The sequence below is a fragment of the Oreochromis aureus genome, linkage group 23 (genome assembly GCF_013358895.1).
Source record: "Oreochromis aureus strain Israel breed Guangdong linkage group 23, ZZ_aureus, whole genome shotgun sequence".
Taxonomy (NCBI): domain Eukaryota; kingdom Metazoa; phylum Chordata; class Actinopteri; order Cichliformes; family Cichlidae; genus Oreochromis; species Oreochromis aureus.
Window position 1 is genome coordinate 27985198 of NC_052963.1, and position 22465 is coordinate 28007662.

General features: G+C 40.4%; 2 protein-coding genes across 5 annotated transcripts in view; both read right to left on the reverse strand.

The window, feature by feature from the left end:
- Positions 1–2306: 2306 nt before the first annotated feature.
- LOC116327372 (arachidonate 12-lipoxygenase, 12R-type-like) lies at positions 2307–11666 on the reverse strand. Its single transcript, XM_039607059.1, has 6 exons — positions 11606–11666; positions 7791–8050; positions 7478–7621; positions 2862–3065; positions 2582–2668; positions 2307–2498 (listed from the first exon to the last, which is right to left on the reverse strand). Exons 1-6 carry the CDS (start codon positions 11664–11666, stop codon positions 2307–2309), a joined length of 948 nt encoding a protein of 315 aa, XP_039462993.1.
- Positions 11667–14766: 3100 nt separating this feature from the next.
- The window catches only part of LOC116327377 (polyunsaturated fatty acid lipoxygenase ALOX15B-like), a 30521-nt gene continuing 22822 nt past the window's right edge, over positions 14767–22465 (reverse strand). For 2 of the 4 annotated variants that reach the window (XM_039607128.1, XM_039607129.1), the window contains exons 4-17: positions 22294–22448; positions 21921–22125; positions 21681–21765; positions 21417–21533; positions 21229–21332; positions 20759–20925; positions 20359–20502; positions 18356–18559; positions 18103–18189; positions 17859–18028; positions 16829–16950; positions 16642–16742; positions 15596–15766; positions 14767–15449 (exon numbers count right to left, since the gene is read on the reverse strand). In XM_039607128.1, the coding sequence (XP_039463062.1) occupies positions 15270–15449; positions 15596–15766; positions 16642–16742; positions 16829–16950; positions 17859–18028; positions 18103–18189; positions 18356–18559; positions 20359–20502; positions 20759–20925; positions 21229–21332; positions 21417–21533; positions 21681–21765; positions 21921–22125; positions 22294–22440 (2004 nt within the window). In that variant the 5' untranslated portion in view covers positions 22441–22448 and the 3' untranslated portion in view covers positions 14767–15269. The remainder of the gene's footprint in view (positions 15450–15595; positions 15767–16641; positions 16743–16828; positions 16951–17858; positions 18029–18102; positions 18190–18355; positions 18560–20358; positions 20503–20758; positions 20926–21228; positions 21333–21416; positions 21534–21680; positions 21766–21920; positions 22126–22293; positions 22449–22465) is intronic. The other 2 variants (XM_039607131.1, XM_039607130.1) reach the window with 1 other exon arrangement.

A 22465-nucleotide genomic window follows, 5' to 3' on the forward strand; every position in this document is an offset into this window, starting at 1 on the left:
TGTTTGTCTAACTCTGTGAGCACCAGCTTTCCAAGGGAGGTTGGACATGATATGGTAAAGTGTGACACCTGAAATAATGACAGAAAAGCTCTGAAAATAAAGAGAGAAGTTTCAAGTGTGTATGATAATCACAACGCAGTTACTGCAGAGGTGAGCATGGTTTAGAAATGGAGTTGGGTCTCAGACTCACTGCGCCTCTGTAAAAAGATGGTGTCAGCCTTTTGAGATGTGTACGTTTGCTCTCTCCAGCAGTACCAACCAGGTTAATGTAGATGCTATTGAAAGCTGTGGCAAAGGCTAGATTGCCAGTGAAAATGATCACGTTGTAGCTCACCATTTTCTCTCTTGAAAGTCAAGAAAATCCTGATGGAGAGACAATTATATTAATCAACAGATTTCATGAGAAATCATTTCAAATTTCAGTAGCACATTCTACTACAGCTCAGTAATAATGTGGTAATACCTGAATAATAAGGTGGAAACTAGATGCTAATGGTAATAATTTGGAAATAGCCTTTCATTACTACTTAATTACCAAAACTAACTATTCAAGTTACATTGTATCACTAGCTATAGTAGTTATAGTTTAGTTAAAATTCAAATAAGGGAGTAATAACAGTTTTATTTGGGAATAATTGTGTAGAAACAGATGTGAAGATTCGTCTGCTTTTTATGTGCTAACTGGCGTCTTACTAGTGGCAACGGCTCTGCTCATCATGCTATCCGTACTGGAAGACGGCAGAAAAACAATACCCGAGCCGAGAAAAGAGATGGACACATGACAACTCACATATAACGCACATGACACAAGCACATCAGTACATCTAACCATATATGAGAAACACGCTGGACCTTACGAAGCATTCTGAATACTGATGAAAGCACTGAACGGCACGTGCTCAGAAAGGAACATGGTTATAATAAAATTTTAAATGTTACAATATAACCTTGAGCATTAACATTGCATTAATCATGTAACCTATAGCATTGATATTGCACTGAGATGTTTATTAAAGTAGCAGGCCTCAGATTAACCTTTCTCTTACAGGGGCAACTATAATCATTGTATACACACTGCATATTGTGTTTATTAAGAAGTGTGTTCTGATCGACCAACTCGAACACCTGAGGTTGTTGTCTCATTCCCTAGCCAGAGGACTGCTAGAGAGGGCCAGAGAAATGACACAAGCAGTGTGGTCACGTCTCTGAGTGAGACGTCAAGAGAGGGAATGTGGAATTGAAGAAATTATTTTACTGCTATAATATATCCTGCATCATTAACAATATAATCTACAGCATTGATACTGCATTAAGATGTTCATTAAAACCTGTTGGCCTCACATTAACCTTTTATTACAGGAGCAGCCATAATAATTGTATACACACATTGCATTAAGGTTAAAACTGCATACATGCTTACAAAACACATATAGTACATATAATCTAGAAATAGGCTTGAGTGAAAGCCTGAACGTATTCAGCTTCTTGTGCAACCTGTTGCATTTGAGTTTGCTTAGCAACAGATGATAGGAGATGGGTCAACAGGAGGACAAGTCTACGGGGATCTCCAGGGTCTGAGATCATCACCATATTTGGAAAGAAGATGCTAGAAAGAGGAACTTCTGTGTCTGACTTTAGCTCTAAAAATTGATTATTGTTTGTACAAGATGCTTGTACAAAATTCTTAGAATCCAAATAATGTTCTTAGAACGTGGGAAGGGGCGTTTTTAACCCTGACGTTATAAAAGCTACTGTCTGTGTATTTTGGGAGAAGAACCCCGCAGATGTGATGCTGTGTGCTTCTTCCCACGCGTGTGTTCAATAAACTCATCTGTTTGATTGCATCCCTCTGGGCCTCTGGTATTTTGGTTTGGTTCTCAATATCTCGAATCAGGACAGTGGGGTTTTTTTGTTTGTTTGTTTGTTTTGCTGTCCTCAAACTGCTCTCCTAGTGGAGGCCAGTCTGAGTAGAGTCCTTTTTTTCTCCTCCTGTCCCTGATGTTGTGTATTTTCACTGTTCTTCTTAAATGCTATCTATTCTGACTTGTCTCCGCAATGTGATGTTTGTGTAATATATGTATGGTCAGAGGGGTCAGTTTCACTGCAGGCAACTGCAGTTCACAAATAAAGGTTTCATTCATTCTTTCTTTCATTTAAAATAATAACTGGGAAGCCATCTGGAAGAATTTTGTTTTTGTTTCGGCAAGCATCTGAAAGTGCATTACCACATTTACCAGGGTGTGAAGAATGGTCTACGTGAACTTCAAAATAAATTGAAGTTATTCTATAATTATATGTATGTTGGGTCAGACAAAGTAGTGATAGAACCTGTTTATGATTTCCCAAAGCTGGAGTCCATCATCCCTGTAGTGGAAGTTTGGCACATCTTTCAGTCCACGTTCTGCAATATCATCTGGGATACAGAGGGAGCTGTAGGTCAGTGTGGACAGTGATCTTCTCAGGATTGTGAGGGCACCCTCCTCACCAGAAGATGTAAACTAGGGAACAGTCAAATCTTAGTGGCAAAAAAATACATGTTGGTCAAACAGAACATTTGTTTGTCTTTTTTGTTTGTTTATACCTTAGCAAAAGTTCCTCCTTTAAATATCAGAAGCATCCAAGCTAAGCAGTTGATGTTCAAAGTGTAGCGAGTGTGAGGTATGAGAAGCTGAGGGAAACAGAGAAGTTCATTTGTAAGAAGACTACTTTTTCCTTTCTTGTCTGATGTTTTATATTCACATGTTTAATTCTGCTGTATAACATATATGTAAATGACTAACATCAAAGTCACAAGTTTTGTTGCTTTCTGTACCATTTACCATTGTGTTATATCTCCGAAACGGTTAATCAGCTTTAATTACCTTGTACAGTGGATGCACCATGGGCAGGTTGCAGAGCAGTGACACTGCAAAAACTTCAGCCAGCAGGTGAGTGCGCAGCAGATGAGCATTTAGTTCATAAAGGCTGAAATTTGCACTTCTCACAAACGTCTTGGCAATCAACCAGTCGTACTCAGAATCACTAGGATAAAAGATCGGGTTGTCCTCTGCTGGTTTCTGCTTCAGCTGCAGGAGAAGGAATAAATGTGTTTTCTTACTTGTACTAGCTTTTTTTAAATCAATACTAACTGCTAACCATCAAGCACTTTTATAAACAGAAACTGCAGTGAAAAGCTTTATTTATTGTAAAAATAACAATTAAAGGCGCAGGAAAGAAACAGACCGAGGATCTCGGGCAATCCAGGGAGAGAGAGAAATGGCAGTTAGTGACTGGAAAGCACATGACTAGGAAAAGATTTGGATAATGAATGAAAGAATTTAAAGGTGAGTAGAGATTATTTGTCAAAAAGTTAAAAAGTCTTGCGTGAGGAGTTTGAGGAAAGGTGGCTGAGGCAGAGAGGAATAAAGGTAAGAGTAGTAGTGTGTGAAAGGCATAGAGGTGTCCAGGTAAGCAGCACATGGTGCAGGATTTACGATGGCAAGACAGTCTCTTCAGTCTCTTAGGAAGCAATAGCTACTGGTCTCCGTCCTTGTAAAGTAATTTAGAGATAACTTGAAAGGGGAGAGACCAGTAGCTGAGAGTCTTAGGGGTCGTGTGGAGGAAGGAAAATAACCTGCTGTTCATGTCAAGATATTACTAGGGAACTAAAGCTAAATCTGCAGTTTCTAAGACAGGTTTAAGGACCCAATTTTGGGCTGAAGGGATGGTGAATTGTAAGAAGTGTGACAAGCAGAACGTGCTGATCAAAAACCCTGTGATGATGATGGTGGAGAGTGACTGGCAGTTACTTCCACAGGAGCCTCGAGGGCCAAAACTCCGTACTGAGTTGTTTCATAAGCTAACTGTCAATTAAACTCAGCACCAGAGTTTAAAATCACTTGAAAAGAAAGACTGCCAGTGAAAGGTTGTTGCATGTGGGGACCCTCGAGTCCAGAAGACACCGCTTACCAGTACCGCCACATTTAGAGGTTGGCACTTTCTTTAGGTTGTACGAGGCAGGTGGCCAAGAAAAGGCAGACAGATCGCAATATGTGCAGAGTCACTCCACAAATCTCTGCCATCTCCTTCGATGCCAGTCTTGTGTGACCCAGCTGGATTGGCTCCCATGCTACAAGCTAACAGATAAATCCCAATAGCTAAATTTACAAGATTCTCAAAGCTCTCTAAGTTATCTTGTGAGGCTAAGTTGTCCATCGTGCATTCATTAAGGTAAAAGAAGACAGGATTCAGCCAAATTTCAGATGTGGTTCCTAAGGGAACTAATTATTAGTGGGAGCCCTGGGAGAGCTTTTAAACAATGAACATTGCAGAAGAAATCCTCCAGACGCTGAACTTCAACAGGTAACAAACTGATGAGCAGTCAGGCTGCAACCTCAATTTCTGGCTGTTCTTGTTGAAACAGTAGAATCACAGTTCTGATTGTTTTTAAGTTTCTTTGTGCTGTTTATATCTTTGCTTTGTGTTGTTGGCTTTTTGTTCATATCTAAATATTAAGAGAAAGATCATATGTGACTCTTCATTAGGATAGGATTTGTGTAGGTGTATGAGATTTTAACTTCAGTTTGATATTGTTAGATGATATTCCTGAGACATTCCTTGATATGCTGCTGAGAGATAGTGGCTATTCTCAAAGCTGAGCCAATCAGAACCTATTGACAATAAATAAGAGAACTGATAATGAATTGAATCAATGAATGATATTGATAATGGAATAGGAATCCCTAAATTCTTATTAATTTCCTTCCCTAGCTAAAGCTACTGAGAACTTTTTTCTGGCACACACATTGGCAACAGCAACAGGGATTGGCTTAGCAAGAGCTTTTTTTTTTTTAAGATACTAAGTTGGGCATTTTAATATGGGAAGCTGCCTCCAGAGCGTGTCTTAAGTAGACTTTTTTTTTTTATTTAATTGTACAATGTACCAAAATACATCGCAGAACTTAAGCAGATCCATCAAAAATGTACAATTATGGGTGATGAGGAACGAAGCAGCCATCAATCAGAAAAGAAAGGAAAGGCACAGTAATAGAAGTCTCCAGCAGCAAACAATTATCTTAATGTCCTTCCTTATAAAGTAAGATATAACTAAATCAAAAAGAAAAGTAATACTAAGAAATTTTGCTATCTAAAGAGATTAGCTCTTTAGCAAGAGCTAATCTCTATGCAGAAGGAAAAAGATAAACAAAATCCATATACAACAGAGGCACATTGTCTAAAGCAGGGGTCGGCAACCCTAGGCACGCGTGCCACCGTTGGCACGCGAAGGGTTAACTGATGGCACGCACGACCATAGCTGGACTGGACATCGGGCATACCGGACATTTGCTCGGTGGCCCGATGATTTTTTTTTTTTTATTTATTTATTTTTTGGTGGTGGTGGATTGGCCAGACGCTGGTCGGTGTGTAAAAATAACTCAATTGTTTGGTGTTGGCCATGGCGTAGCTTCCACAGATTCAGTAAAATTAACAAGTGGTGGAGGCCAGCAGGTGGGTGAGGGAAGGGGAGGCAGGAGGAGGAGAGACCCGAGGCGGCCGCCGGTCGGAGCGTCAGGTGAACTAAACTTCTGGTAAGAAGTTATGACCTGCAGTCTATCTGGGTCAGATATAAACCAAGTTTAGGTGGAGTTTATTTTCGTTGTGCTGACTTTTTACAGTCAGTTACAATAACTCGTACTGCGTGCTAGCTAGCATGACGGAATTTATATACTGCTGGGCGGGTGCTATGATTTTATTGATAGTGAACTTTATTTTATTCATAAGGTTAGTTAGTAGAGTTGCCAACCATCCCGTACAAACGGAATTCAGAGAAATTATTACGCGTTTCGTGTTGAGCTGAGAAGGAACACAGTTTGTCCCGTACTTCAGCCAGGATGGAAAAAGACACAAAGCTGGAGTTATTCTGTGTCTTTGCTGCACAGCTGCATCTTCTTCTCCTCTCATTCTCTCCCCTCTCTCTCCTGTTGCTACTTCAATCATGAAACTGATCAATGATCAGCTGATCAGCTTTTCTCTCTTGTTTGTTTATCGCCCACTTTGCGCCAGAAAGAGGAAACCGCCGGATGTCGCACTAAACAACAGCAGCACGTTTAAGCTTGGTCAGCTGTTGTTAGAATTTATTTAATATTAATTTCTAGTATCAGCTGATGTTTGCTGGAGCCACAGCTGTAAAAGCTGTTGGTCATGATATCGGTTTGGATATGTGGTGAGAGGGAAACATGCAGATGAAACCAGGAGATGTCCTTACTGAATCATCAGAGCTGAACAGGTGATGGAGAAACAGGTTTACCTTTTAGGTGACATGAATGAGTTGAAGGGAAGTTATGAACTGTTTCTCAGAGACAAATAACACCAGGATCCTTTTCTAAGTAGCTGACAGCTGATAACTGTGCAGGGCGGATCTAGCAAAGTTTTGCCAGGGGGCCAGGTAGGGCATTAACAGGAGCAGGGGCACAAAGAAATACTTTCTTATTCTCATTTAAAATGTCTGGCTGTTATTAAATAATTATCTGAAGCTTACAATCAAGGTTTTTAATCTGACGTAAAATGAATAGAAATCATACATTTACCAACAAGACAGTGTACATCACTGTCACAACAGCGTTTGTTTTCATTCAAAGGCTTTATGGCTTTAATATCTGGGGGGCCGGTCTTTAGTCAAAATGCATCCATAGACTCGAGACACAATGCATTTTTGGGACTTTCAGGTGTATGGACCAATGTTTTATCTTCTGATCAAACCAGAAATCTTTAATGAGCAGCTAGATTTGTCTCGCATTAACTGGCTGAGTTAATGCCAGTTATTGCGACATCGAAGCAGCTGGAATCTACAGCTGTGCGTGTTCATGGAGCTTGCGTTTTCACCTGCTGGACATCACTACCTGACAAGTTTAACTGTCTTCAGAACATTGCAGAGGCCTTATTGACAGTATTTGGCTCTACATATCTGTGTGAGCAGATTTTCTCTCACATGAGTGACCTCAGGTAGCCGTCTGAATGTTGGACACTCGGAGACCTGTATCTCTGAGTGGGAGACCAGAGATCACATTAACATGTGTGTCTCTGTATTAACAAACATGCCATATTGGCCCAGTTTATTTTTCTTATCATTGTTGTGAGGAGACCATAAATAGCATTTGTATTTTCTGTTGTACAGTTCATTTGCTGTTATGGATAAAAAGTCTTTTTTTGTTTCAAAATAGCTGATAACTATTCGCTGATAGCTGCCAACATTTGCAAACAAATATAATTCTATAAAGTGGTTCTATATAATGTGTAACTGTTCATATAGAGCGTTATTAAATTTATTGCTAATGCAATCATATGGCACACTGACTTCTGAGGAAATTTTAAATGGCACTCGCCATCAAAAAGGTTGCCTACCCCTGGTCTAAAGCAATTTGAGTGCTCAGGTAGGCTTGAAAAGTGCTATATAGGAAGCAGTTAATTTACGTTATTAATGTCTGAGTACTAAGCTCACCTGAATAGCAACTGGCATTAACTGACCAGCATTGTTTTTCCAGAGTAGGACAAGGGGGGCCATCAAGAACTGTTTGTTCCCATTGATGGTGTTTGACTCCACTTCATCCAAAAGCTTGTAGTCACACAGGAAGATGTTACCTTTCTGTTTGAAATTTCAGAAGGAATGACAAATTATTTGACCCCATGCATTTAGTCTGGGTATTACAACTGCAAAGTAAAATTTGCCAACACAAATACCTCACCAACATGCAAGAAAGAGCAACCAGATATCAGTCAACTTTATTTCACAGAAATTTAAATAATAAAAAAACCTCTATTTCTTCTGCCAAATTATGCTGACCATCAGGGGAAACCGTTTTATCCGTGACAGGTAAGTTATTGGGCAGTTGTGTACAGCATTGGATCAAAATGGGATTGGTACCATTTAGAAACTGATAGCCAAAGAATGCATCTTCCTTCCAGTGGTTAGAGACGTAAATAAAAAAAAAAATGTCAGTCTGTCTTATTGTATGTCCTGTTTGATCTTTGGAGTCAGTAACTTTATTAATGAGACAGTTTGGTGGGTCATTTGCTTGCAGAATTACAAAAAATGTTAATTGTTTAAACTTTTTCTGATATGTTGGTCAGTCCAATTCATCACACTGGCAATACGCTGCAATAACAACCAACAGGTGGATGATATACACAAGGAACTAACAAGAAGCAGGTGAAACCCCATTAAACTATGAAGAGGAAAAGAGGAAACGATAAACAATAAAACAAAAAGAAACAAGGAAATTTAGCAAATGCACTATACTCCAAACAAGCAACTAATGAGTAATTACTTATTCAAACAGGAAGTTGTCTTTAAACCGGAGAAGTTATGAGGAAACTGTCATTCATCCAGCGTTGTGGAAAGAACAAGATTTCGTTTTAGACTGCTGTTGTTACCTTAAGTGGGCATATACAGTGGGATGCAAAAGTTTAAACAATTTTGTTTAAACAATTATTGAACACTTTCTGTAAATCCAATAAACTTCATTTCACTTCTGAAATATCACTGTGTGTGTCTCCTGTATGATATATTTAACTGACCTTTTTATATTGTAACAACCAACGATTTATACAGGAAAATAATGACTATTAACAAGGTTGCCCAAACCTTTGCATCGCACTGTACTGTGAGATTTTTTCAGTCGTGTTGTTTAAATCCTGCTCAAACTGTATTACTGAATCGCAGGGGCTAGAAGTTCGTATGTTACGATGCAGGGTCTCACAGTACACGGCCCGATGCTGTGATGCTTCCTGAGTGCTCACACTGTGTGTCCATAACATGAAACTTATAACACAAAATCTGTCTCTCACTCTCCCCCTCTCCCCCTCTCTCCCTCTCTGTCTTTCACTCACACAGACACACACACCACCATCAGCTTTGCTAAATTCCTAACGAAAAACATTGACCAGGCAGCTGCAACTGAGCAGCAATTGTATTCTATTTTATTCGATTGTATATAGTATTTTATTCTATTCTATTGTGTACAGTTGTGTTCAGTATCTAATTTTCCATGTAGCTTTGCACTGTCCACTGCTGTAACAAAACAAATTTCCCACATGTGGGACTAATAAAGGTTATCTTATCTTATCTTATGTCCATCCAACTCTTTTCACGGTTGTTGTGGTCGTGATAATTTTGAGGCCACATTGAAAAGCCTCAGATGAGCTTGTCAAAGTTCTACAAGTTGGGCATCCATCACTTGTGTCCAGATCACACCCTGCACTGCCGTGCTACTCCGTCTTATTCACGTTAATTTCTGAGTTTGTGCGTGTGCAGTGTGAGAGGCCGCGTTGACACCCTCACGAGGGACGACAGGTTTGATTTTCTTGCAACTATACAGTTGATGATCGGGAGCTGGTTGTGAGGATTTAACTGCTTCTTGTTACCCCATGTTCTCTCTTCTCAAAATCCCAAAAGGCTGGCCGACACGATAGACGATGGGCAGGGCTGTGAGTACTCGGATTGTGTTTATTGAACGCAATATTGACAAGATCTTGGAGAAGCTCATGGGTCTGTAATATGGATAAGATCTTGAAGAAGAACAACAGGAATTGAGAGAGCTGGTGACCAGTGATGGACATTAGACCAACCGTAAAATTGGAAGCACTTTGTTCGCAGTAACCAAAACAACTACCATCTTCATCTCATGCGGCCCCCCTGGCGACAGCTGGATGCTCAAGGCAAAAGCTGACGGGAATAACAAATTCTCCTTAGATAACAAGACTGTGTTGTGACTTTCTCGGTTCTCATTCAAGGCCCCCCTCGTCGGCCGAAGATTGTTGACTTTTGCCTATTTTGCCGAGTGAAGGGACACTTTCTCCCAGCTGAACATGGAACACACACAAACAAACCCACGTGCACACATACGTATGTATACTGACACAGACCTCACCCCCTCCCAAACGCCTTCAAAGCTTATGTCTTCTGTCTTGTAAGATGTGATGATTCATGTGCTATGTGCTGAGGTGATTTTTTCTGTTCTCAAACTGATCTCCCTGTTGGAGCTCAGTCTGGGGGAGTTCTTTTGTTCTCCTCGTCCTTCCTCATGTTGTGCATTTTCCATTGTTATACCTCTCTGACCTGCCTTCCCCATGTGATGTTTGTGTAATATATGTATGGTCGGAAGGGTAAGACGGCGCTGGCAAACGGTCGGCAGGCTTAACCCAATTTCCTTTGGGGTCAAACTTCAGGATCAATAAAGTTTTATTGAATTGAATGTATACTACACGATGCACGACACACGATTAAGGCCAAGACATGACTGAAAAATCTGCTCAAAATGGGCCAAAAATCGTACAGTGTATGCCCAGCTTTAGTGGGCACTTCGTTTCTCTGTTAGGAGAACTTCCTACTACCATTCATGCTGCTCATAAACCTTTCCTATTATTATAAACTTAGCAGCTATAAATACATAGTTTTTTAAAGTTTCCAGTCAGATTGAATTTATACCTGACAGGACATGTCATGGTCTCCCAGGCCTCATGTTGTGTCTCTATCACTCTGTCTGTCTTTGATGTCAAATCTTTGCACTACATGTGTCATGAAAGCTCAGATGAAACTTAGACCTTCTGTTATTTAGCCTCTACATCAATGAATGTGTCATGGCAAAAATATGCAAATGTATGAATGACACTGTAATGTATACGCTTAAAAAAACACACACACAAAGTGAAGAACATAATAATGTTATGAATGGGAAGATTCATGAGGTGGCTACATCCTAAGTAGGTGGGTAGTCTATCACAGGGCTAACACAAGGAAAATGTCACAGTCAGCAAGGCGAGCCGTGTGGAATTTATTAAAGGACCCAAGATGCAAGCATAAGTGATGTGAGTGGGCTTTTATTGAGGAGGAATACAAATAGAAATGGCAAAGGCGTGGGCAGAAACTAAACCTAAACTGGAGAAAGCTAACAAAACACAGACCTGAAATGGTGAAGCAGGGAGACTCAGGTACATGACACAGAACCAAGCAGAGAACAAACAGAGAGCAACACAATTATCATATATCCAGTAACTCCAAAAACATTAATAACCTCCGGCCTCTTCAAAAATCTCAGACTTCATTGAACTCTACTGTCAAAAATCCACCAGTCTCAATTAGTATGGCACTTTTAAACGTCCGCTCTCTGTTGAATAAGTCTTTTATTATTAATGATTTAATTTTAGATAATAAACTTGATTGTTTATTTTTAACTGAAACATGGCTGGGTTCGGATGCACCAGTTGTTCTCACTGAGGCCTCCCCACCAAATTTTAATTTCTCTTTTTCCTTTAGAAGTGGTAAGAGAGGTGGTGGCACTGCATCTTTAACCAATAACACACTCACCACCAAACAAATTTTATTTGATCATTTTACCACTTTCGAATTCCACGCTATTGTTTTTAGCAGCCCTCCAGTTTTATCTGTCACAATTTATAGACCACCTAAAGACAGTGCTGCTTTTATCAAGGAATTCTCAGAATTTTTAACAAACATACATTCAAAGTATAATATGATAATTCTAACCGGTGATTTTAACCTGCACATAGATAATCCTTCTGACCCTGCATCAAAAGAATTCTTAAACATTCTTCACTGTATGGATTTTACCCAGCACGTCACGCAGCCGACTCACAACAGAGGACACACTCTGGACCTGGTCATCACCCATGGGCTGTCCACCAGTGTGTCCTCTGTTGTTGACTTAGCTGTCTCTGACCACTACTGTGTGTTTTTAACATCACGGTTTTATTCAGAGGAGACCTCGGTGCGAACTGTGAGGAGGCGCTATCTAACCTCTGAAGTGGCTGCAAATTTTACCAGGGTTTTAGACGAATGCCCCCTGTGATTCTACCTGCACCCTGTGATTTTATTTTAATCATTTTAACCTCAAACTGAAGAAAAGCCTTGACTCCGTTGCTCCACTCACCACCAAAAAGATTAACGTAAAACGTGTATCACCCTGGAGAAACGAAGAAGTCAAAAAATTCAAAAGAAATTGCAGGGCAGCAGAAAGGAGATGGAGGAAAAATAAAAATGAAATCAACTATCAAATACTTTGCGAGCAACTTAAAATTTACAATAATACACTAAGGAATTCAAGAAACTCATACTTCGCCAAAATAATCAGTAATAACAAAAATAATCCGAAGGTCCTCTTCTCCACCATAGATCATTTATTTAACCCTGATTTTAACAGCTCCCAAAGAACTCCCACAGACTCACTCTGTGAGCAGTTTGCAGACCACTTCAGGGGAAAAATCAACACCATCAGATGTGATATTTTATCTTCTTATGATATGATTTTAAACACATCTGAGGGCTCGACTGTACCTGAGGAGACACTGGACAGCTTTGTCCTGGTTAATGCTGGGAACCTTAGGAAAGTTTTCTCCACAGTGAGACCCACCACATGTCTTTTAGATCCAATCCCCTCTTCACTTTTTAAAACACTTTATGGATTTTTTGAAGCTGAGCTTTTATACATGATGAATTGCTCTCTTCAGTCGGGTGTCTTCCCTGCTGCCTTTAAAACGGCGGTGGTGAGTCCCCTTCTGAAGAAGAGCAATTTGGATTGCAATAATTTTAATAACTACAGACCTGTATCCAACTTACCATTTTTAAGTAAAATTTTAGAAAAACTTGTTTTTACTCAGATTAATGATTTTCTGAATGATAAACAGATCCTAGAAATATTTCAGTCTGGATTTAGGGTGAACCACAGCACAGAGACCGCTCTCCTAAAGGTTTTAAATGATATTAGATGTAACTGGGACTCCCAAAAGCTCTCAGTCCTGGTGCTACTGGATCTAAGCGCAGCCTTTGATACAGTAGACCACACTATTCTACTAAACAGACTGAAACACATGGTGGGCCTCTCTGGTGCTGTACACAACTGGTTCACTTCCTATCTCTCAGACAGAACTTTTATGGTGAGTATGGATACATGCTCCTCTAAGATCCATAAAATGACATGTGGTGTGCCCCAAGGGTCGGTTTTAGGCCCTGTACTTTTTAATTTGTATATGCTCCCTCTTGGCGGCGTCATCAGGAGGCATGGAGTGAACTTCCACAGTTACGCTGATGACACTCAGCTGTACATCTCCGTGTCTCCTGATGACACCAGACCAATGGATGCCCTTTTTAACCGTATTCTAGATATAAAATCTTGGATGGCAGAAAACTTTTTACAGCTTAACCAGGACAAAACTGAAGTTTTAATCATTGGTCCTGAGGCTCAGAGAGAGAAACGCTTGTCTAAATTACAGGCATTTTCACTATGCCCTTCACTACAAGTGAAAAACTTGGGTGTTATTTTTGACTCTGAGCTTGGTTTTATCCCACATATTAAACATGTAACCAAAATTGGATTTTATCATCTAAAAAATATAGCCAGAGTCCGCCCTATTCTCTCTCGGGCCAACACGGAGATGCTGATGCATGCTTTATTACCAGTCGCATTGATTACTGTAATGCCCTGCTCTCTGGTCTCCCCAAAAAGAATATTTCACCTTTGCAACTTTTGCAAAACTCTGCAGCTCGTGTGCTGACGAAGACCAGAGGGCGGGCCCACATTACACCAGTTTTACAATCGCTGCATTGGCTCCCCGTGTGTTTCAGGATCGATTTTAAAGTTCTTTTATTGGTTTTTAAATGTCTTAATGGTCTTGGGCCTTCTTATCTTTCAGATCTGCTTTTACCATACGAACCCTCGCGGACCCTGAGGTCCTCTGGTACTGGCCTTTTGATTGTCCCTAAAGTCAGGACACATACTCACGGAGAGGCAGCTTTTCAGTCGTATGGTCCTCGACTGTGGAACAGCCTGCCGGAGGAGCTCAGGGCCGCAGAGAACGTACATGTTTTTAAAAACAGGCTCAAGACCCACCTTTTTAATTTAGCTTTTAACTAACGCTTATTTATTTAATGCTTATTTATTCTATCCTGTTATTCTATTTATATTATTCATTTAGTTTTACCTAATACCTATTGATTGTATTCTTATTCATTTTTTATCTTCTTACTCTGTTTATACTTATATTTATATTATATCCCACTCTTATTTATTTTATCTTTTTATCCTGTTTATATTCTTATTAGGTCATATCTCCAGTGTTTCCTCGGAGGGGGTTCTCTGCACCGGGGCTGTGATCGACCGTGGCTGCTGGGGCCCTGTGGGTCCTCTGAGCCTGGCTGGGGGGCTTCTTTGCCTCCCTCCTGCTGTGTGCCCAGCCTGGAGGCTGCGGTCTGTGACCGGCTCCCGGTGCAGACAGCTCCCTGTGATAGTGTTTCCTCACTTGGCTAATACGTACCCAGCCCAATTTTACTCTTTAGGTGTGTGTGTGTGTATGTGTGTGTGTGTGTGTGTGTGTTGGGGGGGGGGGCTGCTTTTAACCATGTAAAGCACTTTGTGCTACAGTTTGTATGAAAAGTGCTTTATAAATAAAGATTGATTGATTGAAACACAGATGACGGAGGGAGATAACACAGACGAACCGGCAACAGGCAGGAGAACACACAGGGCTTATATACACAGGGCGGTAATCAGGAAATGGGCAACAGGAGGGAGACAGCTGGGAGAAATTAGACTAACGAAACAGGGGGAGCGAAGCTGGACACACTGACATAAGACACAATCCTTCAAAATAAAATAGGAAACAATACACAAACCACAAAGACGCAGACTTGACACCGAGAGGCAAACAGAAAGAATATAACACATGGAACTCAAACTATACTAAACATAGGACACAACTGAAGAACTAATCCCTCGCCAAGAATAAGACATATATATTTATAATAATAATCAAAGCACCAGAGCACAAGAAAATAATCCATAATGCAAAAATAAATCAAAACATGAGAACTCAAAATTCTGGGTCAGAACTGACCCAGAACCATGACAGAAAAGAAGGCTTAAGTTTAAACATACAGTCGCTGAGTCATCGGTTAACATACCACGCAAGTTCTTGGACTGAAGAAGGACACCATGCAGATACAAGGAGAACATGCAAATTCTACACATAATTTATTCACTGCATCTGCCAAGATATGTGGCATAATGTGTCAGTTATATAGTATTTTGTAATGCCTATCATATATATACATATATTCACTAACATGGTCACTAGCAGGTCAATTATTTTAGTTTTCCTGTTCATAAGCTTAAAAGCTGTTTTTAGATTATGATGTGAAACAAAAGCCTGACCAGAAGCATCGCTGCTCTCCCTCTCCTCCTGTTTATTGATATGAAACTGAAGAACACACTTTCTAATATTCAAATGGACACACTGTTTTCAATCACTTTTGGATCCAGGTATGTGTATGGAAGGTCCAAATCCTTGTTTCTGGTTTTGATCTCTGCACTCAGCCTTTGGAGCTCTTCTTGAAATTCCATTATCCTCTTGCGAGGAAATTTATCAGTGAAATGCTCCTCGGGGAAGTGGCCAAGAAGGACCTGGTGAGATTGACATTAGATCAACTAAACAATTACTTCTTATTCAACTATGGGCAATTTTTTTCTTTGCTCTTATTGTGCATTACATAAAATACACACATACATGATGATCTTTGTCTTTTATAAAGCCTTTGCAGAGCACTTACACGGTCAGATGACTCCTTGCTGAGTAGCCATAAGGTGGCCATGGCATGCACTGTGGTGTTAACACTGGGAAATGTGTCCAACATCGTTTTCTCAGTTGCTGTCTCCTTTGTTGTTGGTGGGGGAAGCTGCAAAGAGGTAGGACTATTGGGCATCCAGCCACCAAAGTCATACTGCATTGAGAAAGTAATGGATAAATATATCTATTAATAGGCCTTGAAGTATAGCTTTGAAACACAAGAATGTGACATTAAAAGCCATTACATTAAAAAAACAATACAATAAAATGTGGCTGCTCTCCCAGGTGTTGAGCTTTTTAAAATCCAGTATATATAATGGATTTATGAAGTTTACATAGGTAGCAGAAAATCAGCTGGCAAGTTCCTATCTTGAGAAAAAAAACTGCTAAAATGTACAGCAGTGCTAGACTGCTAAATGAAGGTGCAAAGCTGAATATCACCAATCCTTGAACAGTTAGTGAATTTGGGGTAGCTAACATTACATGATGTCAACTAGCTTGATGGCTAAACTATTATAGGCACCAGGACAAAGAAGATGAAGGTGTAAAATGCTGATTTAAATTTCAGTCCCAGTCAGACAAATTTGTAGCAAAAACATTCATAGGTCACTTTTGTCTTTGATGAATCACTGACTGAGCTTTTGGCCAGACAGAGGGCAGACTGGGGACTGGGGACAAGTCAAATACCATTCACTGCTTGATATATGCTCAATCATCCAGATAAGGAAATTCCAGAAAGCTGATTCTGCTCTGAATGTTGTGTTTTCACCGAAAAACAGGGTCAACACTGTAGCAGTCAAATGATTATACGATAAATGGGATTCCAATTGGAGTGAGCTCTACCTATTTGCTGCTAGGATGGTGCTAATGTAAAGTCAGATTATGTACAAATACTCATCAAAGTTTACAGCCTCAAAGTTTAGTGCAATTTATCTGCACAGAACTGGCCTTCATCCTTTCATATAGGAAAACCACACTCTCTGAACGATACACAATCACTTTTAACTGAGGTAAATTAAAAGGCTTCACCTGTCCAGAGTTGACAGCTGAGTGCTGGGCGGAGCAAGTGAAGATCACCATGGTGACAAACTTGACCATCTCATTCTTAGTGGTGAATTTCTGTGGAATTCCTATAAATACAGAAGAATAAACTGTCAACACATAAATTCAATTAAAACTATTTCATGATAATATTCAACATTCACATTATCATCACCTGAATTGTTATTTGAAAGGAATCCATGTTCAAAAATTTCTTTGATCCAGTTCTGGAGTTCATGGTCTTCCTGGACATCAGCATCAGTCTCGTAGTAGTGGGTGAGTACTGGCTCCACAAACCTTTGGACAAATGGGGATACATTCAAACATTGTTTTTGGTTTCATTGTAGCTTTCTATGCACACTAATTAAAAAAAAAAACTATAATGCATAACAGATAATTATCAAGTATATAAAATGTGTGAAAATCATTTCCACTCTGTAATTAGAGTTTTTACTCCTCTTATCAAGTTTATTTCCCGCCACTGACATTGAGAGAGAGATTGGCATGTAAAGGAAAACTATTCACTAGGAAGGCATGAGGGACTATTTTGTTTTGGTAAGCCTTTGGGAATGGATGAATAGTAAACATGGTTGCATGGATAAATTCATCCATCCATCCATTCGCTTCCGCTTATCCTTTTCAGGGTCGCGGGGGGCGCTGGAGCCTATCCCAGCTGTCATAGGGCGAGAGGCGGGGTACACCCTGGACAGGTCGCCAGTCTGTCGCAGGGCCAACACACAAGGACAGACAACCATTCACACTCACACCTAGTGACAATTTGGGTTATCCAATTAACCTATCCCCACAAGCTGCATGTCTTTGGACGGTGGGAGGAAGCCGGAGTACCCGAAGGGAACCCACGCAAACACGGGGAGAACATGCAAACTCCACACAGAAAGACCCCGGCCTGATGGTGGAATTGAACTCAGGACCTTCTTGCTGTGCGGCAACAGTGCTAACCACCGTGCCACCGTGCTGCTCGGATGCTGCCCGGATGTGAGGGCGATCTGGCTGCGACATCTGTCACCCCATTGATCGCTAGGGTTGATTCGGCTGATCTGGCTGGATAAATTCATATAATTAAAAAAACAAAAAAAACAAGCACAAAGTGCAAGGCCTTATCTGTGGGTGGAGCACAAACTGGGAAGGAGTTATTTTCCTTTTTTATATATTTTATGTGTTGTCAGACAAAGTTGTGATATAACCTGTGGATGATGTCCCAAAGCTTGAGTCCATCATCTCTGTAGTAGAAGTTTGGTACATCTTTCAATCCACGCTCTTCAATATCATCTGGGATACAGAGGGAGGTGTAGGTCACGGTGGCCAGTGATTTCTTCAGGATTTCGGCAGCACCCTTTCCACCAGAAGCTGTAAACTAGTGAATAGTCAAGGCACAATTAGAGGAGACTACATGATACTTAAAAAGAAGATATATTAGACTATTTATACCTTAGCAAAAGACCCATTCTCAGAGATAAGAAGGTCCCGAGCTAAGTAATTGATCTGAAGAGTGTAGCGAGTGTGGGGTCTGAGAAGCTGAGAGAAAGAGGAAAATTCATTAAGAAAAGTACTTATTCCTTTCTTTTCTGATTATTTATATTCACATTCTTTGTGTGTAGTCCTGTGTTTCACTGCTGCACAATCAAGTTATTTAGCTGTATAGCTTAACTTGGAAGCATGAAGGCTCCTCAGCCTTAATTACCTTGTATAGAGGATGTACCATGGGCAGGTTGCGCAGCAATGAGACTGTAAAAACCTCAGCCAGCAGGTGAGCGCGCAGCAGGTGAGCATTCAGTTCATACAGGTTGAAATCTGCACTCCTCACAAAGATTTTGGCTAACAACCAGTCGTACTCAGAATCAGTAGGGAGAAAGACTGGGTTGTCCTCTGCTGGTTTCTGCTTCAGCTGCGGCAGACGAGACAAACATGTTGTAAATTCAATTAATTTGTTAGTACTGAATAAATAAATATAACGTGTGTTTTTAATGCCCCATGTTCTTCCCAGAGACCAGACAGCAAGGTTTGTGTAGGTTTTCATCAACAGTGGGTAATTCAGTTTTCCCAAAGGGGTCAAATGATAAACTGAAACTTTTGTAGAGTTCTGCATGTGAACACAGTTATGGTCATTATTATTTTGATCTATTTAAAAAATGAAAGTGTTTTGAGTAAATGTTGCAGTCTCATGTACTCCAGTTTTTATTCCTGTTTTTCTTTTACTTTCTGTCTTGATTGATATCAGTACTGATGGGATGGTCATCCCACTTGACCCACACAATGACCCTGCTTCCACACATGGAGGAATGCATCCTTATTTTAAGTAAGCAGCATAAAACAGGAAACTGCCTTCTCTGCCAGAATCCTCTCACTAAACTATTCCCACATCAGTGTGTTTGATCCAGCCACTGCCAGAGCAGCACTCTGCTTAGCCTACCAGTAACTGTAATCATCCATTAGCATCCTATAAATTAACCAAGTTAAAAAAAACTCCTCCTTTGATTTGACAGCACTCTTAACCTTTGGTGCCTATTGTTCGGTTTGTAGACTGCCAACATGGCATGCGCCAACTACCAACTGGAGCAACTTCACGCACCCATATCTTGCCTGCTTCAGAATGCAGTTGAAGTTCTGCACAGGTAGGAATTGTGCCAGATGCACTTAAGCTTGAAGTCTTTATTATGGATAATCTGTGATTAACATTGAGATCCAGTAACATAACATCACTCAGGCTCAGATAAGCAAGGCATTCTTACTTGCCTCTTAAGGTTTCATTGTCGTTGCCCACATGAGCAATTAAGTCCTCCAGCATGAAAATTAAATTTCATGCATCTTGTTCACCCAATCTGGGTGCTCCAATGAGACCAGCTGGACACACATGCAGGCTAGGGGCAACCCCAAAGTAAAAGCACAAAGCTGAGGCAATGCAATTATACCCATTCCTGGTCGCTTTCTCATACACAAGCTTGGATTCTTTCCACACCAGAAAGGTGACATCCCATGTCTAAAGAAAGAGTTACAGCATATAGGGATAGAACCATCAAGAACTCTGATCCACATAACAGTCGGCCACTGTGGCCCCTCCTGCAACCCATGCAATCAACAGAATAAAGATCCATTAACGGCGGGTTTTTGTCAACTTCATTGAATGCAGATGATGATGACATTTATGATTATTACATTTGGATTTCCACAAATCACACTTAGGTGATTGAACTTCACTTCATGGTAAATGGTAAAATGGTAAATGGCCTGTATTTATATAGCGCTTTTCTGGTCCCTAAGGACCCCAAAGCACTTTACATATCCAGTCATTCATCCATTCACACACACATTCACACACTGGTGATGGCAAGCTACGTTGTAGCTACAGCCACCCTGGGGCGCACTGACAGAGGCGAGGCTGCCGGACACTGGCGCCACCGGGCCCTCTGACCACCACCAGTAGGCAACGGGTGAAGTGTCTTGCCCAAGGACACAACGACCGAGACTGTCCAAGCCGGGGCTCGAACTGGTAACCTTCCGATTACAAGGCGAACTCCCAACTCTTGAGCCACGATCGTCATAACAAAGAGAAGTCTTTGCTGCTGTTGAGATCAATTAGCAGCTGAGCTAACTGCGACTATCACATTCAGCAAGGTTGATATTTTTTCTTGTAAACGAAAATAACCTTGATAGTACTTGAATTTAGAACCAAAGTCCTAAGCTTACCTGAATAGCAATTGGCATCAGCTGGTCCTCTTCATTTTTCCTGAGTAGAACAAGGGGAGCCATCAAGTACTGTTTTTTCCCATTGATGGTGTTTGCCTGCACTCCATCCAAAAGCTTATAGTCACACAGGAAGATGTTGCCCTTCTGTTTTAAATTTCAGAAAGAATACACAATAATTTGATTCCATACACATACTCATGCTATTACATTTACAAAGTAAACGTGTGAATGTCCTCACATTGCCAAACAGATAAACCAGATAACAGTCAACTTTAGTTCATCGGGATTACCATAATTTCATCCTCCAATTTCTAGTGACAATTGTGAAATACCTTGCTTTTAGGGAAAGAAAACTTCTCTGGCCATTCTTTACAGCATTTGATGGGAATTGAACAATTACCGTCATTTCATCTTTGAGATTATGCTGATCATCAGGGAAGACCATTTTATCAGTGACACGAAAGTTGTCTGGCAGTGCTGTACAGCGTCGGATCAATATGGGGTTGACACCATTTAGAAACTGGTAGCCAAAGAAAGCGTCCTCCTTCCAATGTTTCTGAACATAATCTGGAAATAAAACATCATTTTACTTCATCGTAAAATAAAACCGACTTTAGGTTCATGGATGTAACTGTGAGTCTGAACCTTCCAGATATTAAACAGGAATCTTTATTGGAATTGGTAAAATATACATGTTTTGATAGATAAACAACTCTTTTAAAAGCTCATATACTTGTAATTTTCTCTTGGTTTCAGAAGAAGCCAAGAGAAAATAGTGGAATAGTGATTTCACAACCTTATTTACTGGGAATTAAGTACTCCTGAGTCAATTGTCATCTTTAGAGAGTAGTTTAATGATAATTTCATTACCTGATCTTTTAGTCTGATGGATATGCAACAGGAGACTAATATCTTCCATACGAGTAAATTCCTTTTTCCACTCCAGTATTTGCATTAGTCCCATTTGCCCCAGTCTACAAAGTAAAGATACAACAGTTTGTGTTAAGATTATTTTAATAATTCCATTATATCTGTAGATAAATAGTTAAGGCATTCACCCTTTGGCTGAAATGTAGGTCATTTCTGCAGTCTTAGTTAAAGAGAAGCGGATATCATAGGGCAGCGACTGGGCATTGTCTGCCTTCATGCAGTGTGCAATTCCCTCTTTTTCCCAGCTGAAAAAAAAAAGTTTTAAGATGTAAGGGATGCAGGTGGTCCCCATTCACAAACAACGCCTGTGTCTGAGAATAAACACAGACAGAGGTGGATGATGTTATTAGCTTTAGTTATTAGCTGTTAAAATAACAGCTCAGCACTCTTACCAATAGACTTGCTGTTGCTTCTCCAGCTCCTCCTGCCGACTGTACTTGGCTAAAAGACTGTTTTTTTCTTGAGAGGCTCTGAGAGCTTAAACATAGAAATGTTTACTGTTTTACAGCAATTGCCTTAAATTATAGTATGGTTTGAATTTTTTCATTATTCTTTATACTTTATCTTTCTGTTTTATTTTTCCTGTTCAGTAAATTACATGCATGATGTCAGGCAAGCATGTTTCCACAAACCTTTTCCCTCTTTGAAGCGGTGGACATCGCTGTTGGTGATCCATTGGTAGATAGGAAAGTGGTAGGTGTCTCCTTCAGGGGAAGTCACTTCTACCTTGGCAGCGTACCAAGACATGTCTGGGAGGAGTAACCGATGTTCTTTGTCTACCTCTATCAGTAAAAGCTCTCCAAGGGAGACTGGGCAGGTCACAGTAAAACGTGACACCTAGAGTAATGACACATCAGCTTTGGAACATTTACAAGTGACCAAGATTACGTATATATTATAATCGGGAGCTAGGCTGTGACCTTATGAAACATCTACTTTAATTGTGGGGGAAAAAAAGCAAGCATGTCCCACATTTGAACGTAGAGATGGATATTTCAGACTTACTGCACCGCTGTAGAAAGATGGCATGCAGCTCCACAGGCATTTGCGTTTGCTCGATCCATTCAGGCCAACCAGCTTAATGTAGATATTGTCAAAAGTGGTGGCAAAGCCCAGACTGCCAGTGAGCACAATGACTTCATAATCAACCATTTTCACCCCTGAAAGTAAAACAAAA

What these genes read in the sequence shown, in the direction of transcription:
- LOC116327372 (XM_039607059.1), bottom strand. Translation starts at nt 11,666, where the DNA reads ATGGGTGATGACCAGGTCCAGAGTGTGTCCTCTGTTGTGAGTCGGCTG. An exon ending in ATTTGGCAGAAGAAATAGAG is followed by an intron (nt 7,622 to 7,790) that starts GTTTTTTTATTA and finishes AATTTCAAACAG; the next exon opens with AAAGGTAACATCTTCCTGTG. An exon ending in TGGTGCATCCACTGTACAAG is followed by an intron (nt 2,669 to 2,861) that starts GTAATTAAAGCT and finishes TGTTTCCCTCAG; the next exon opens with CTTCTCATACCTCACACTCG.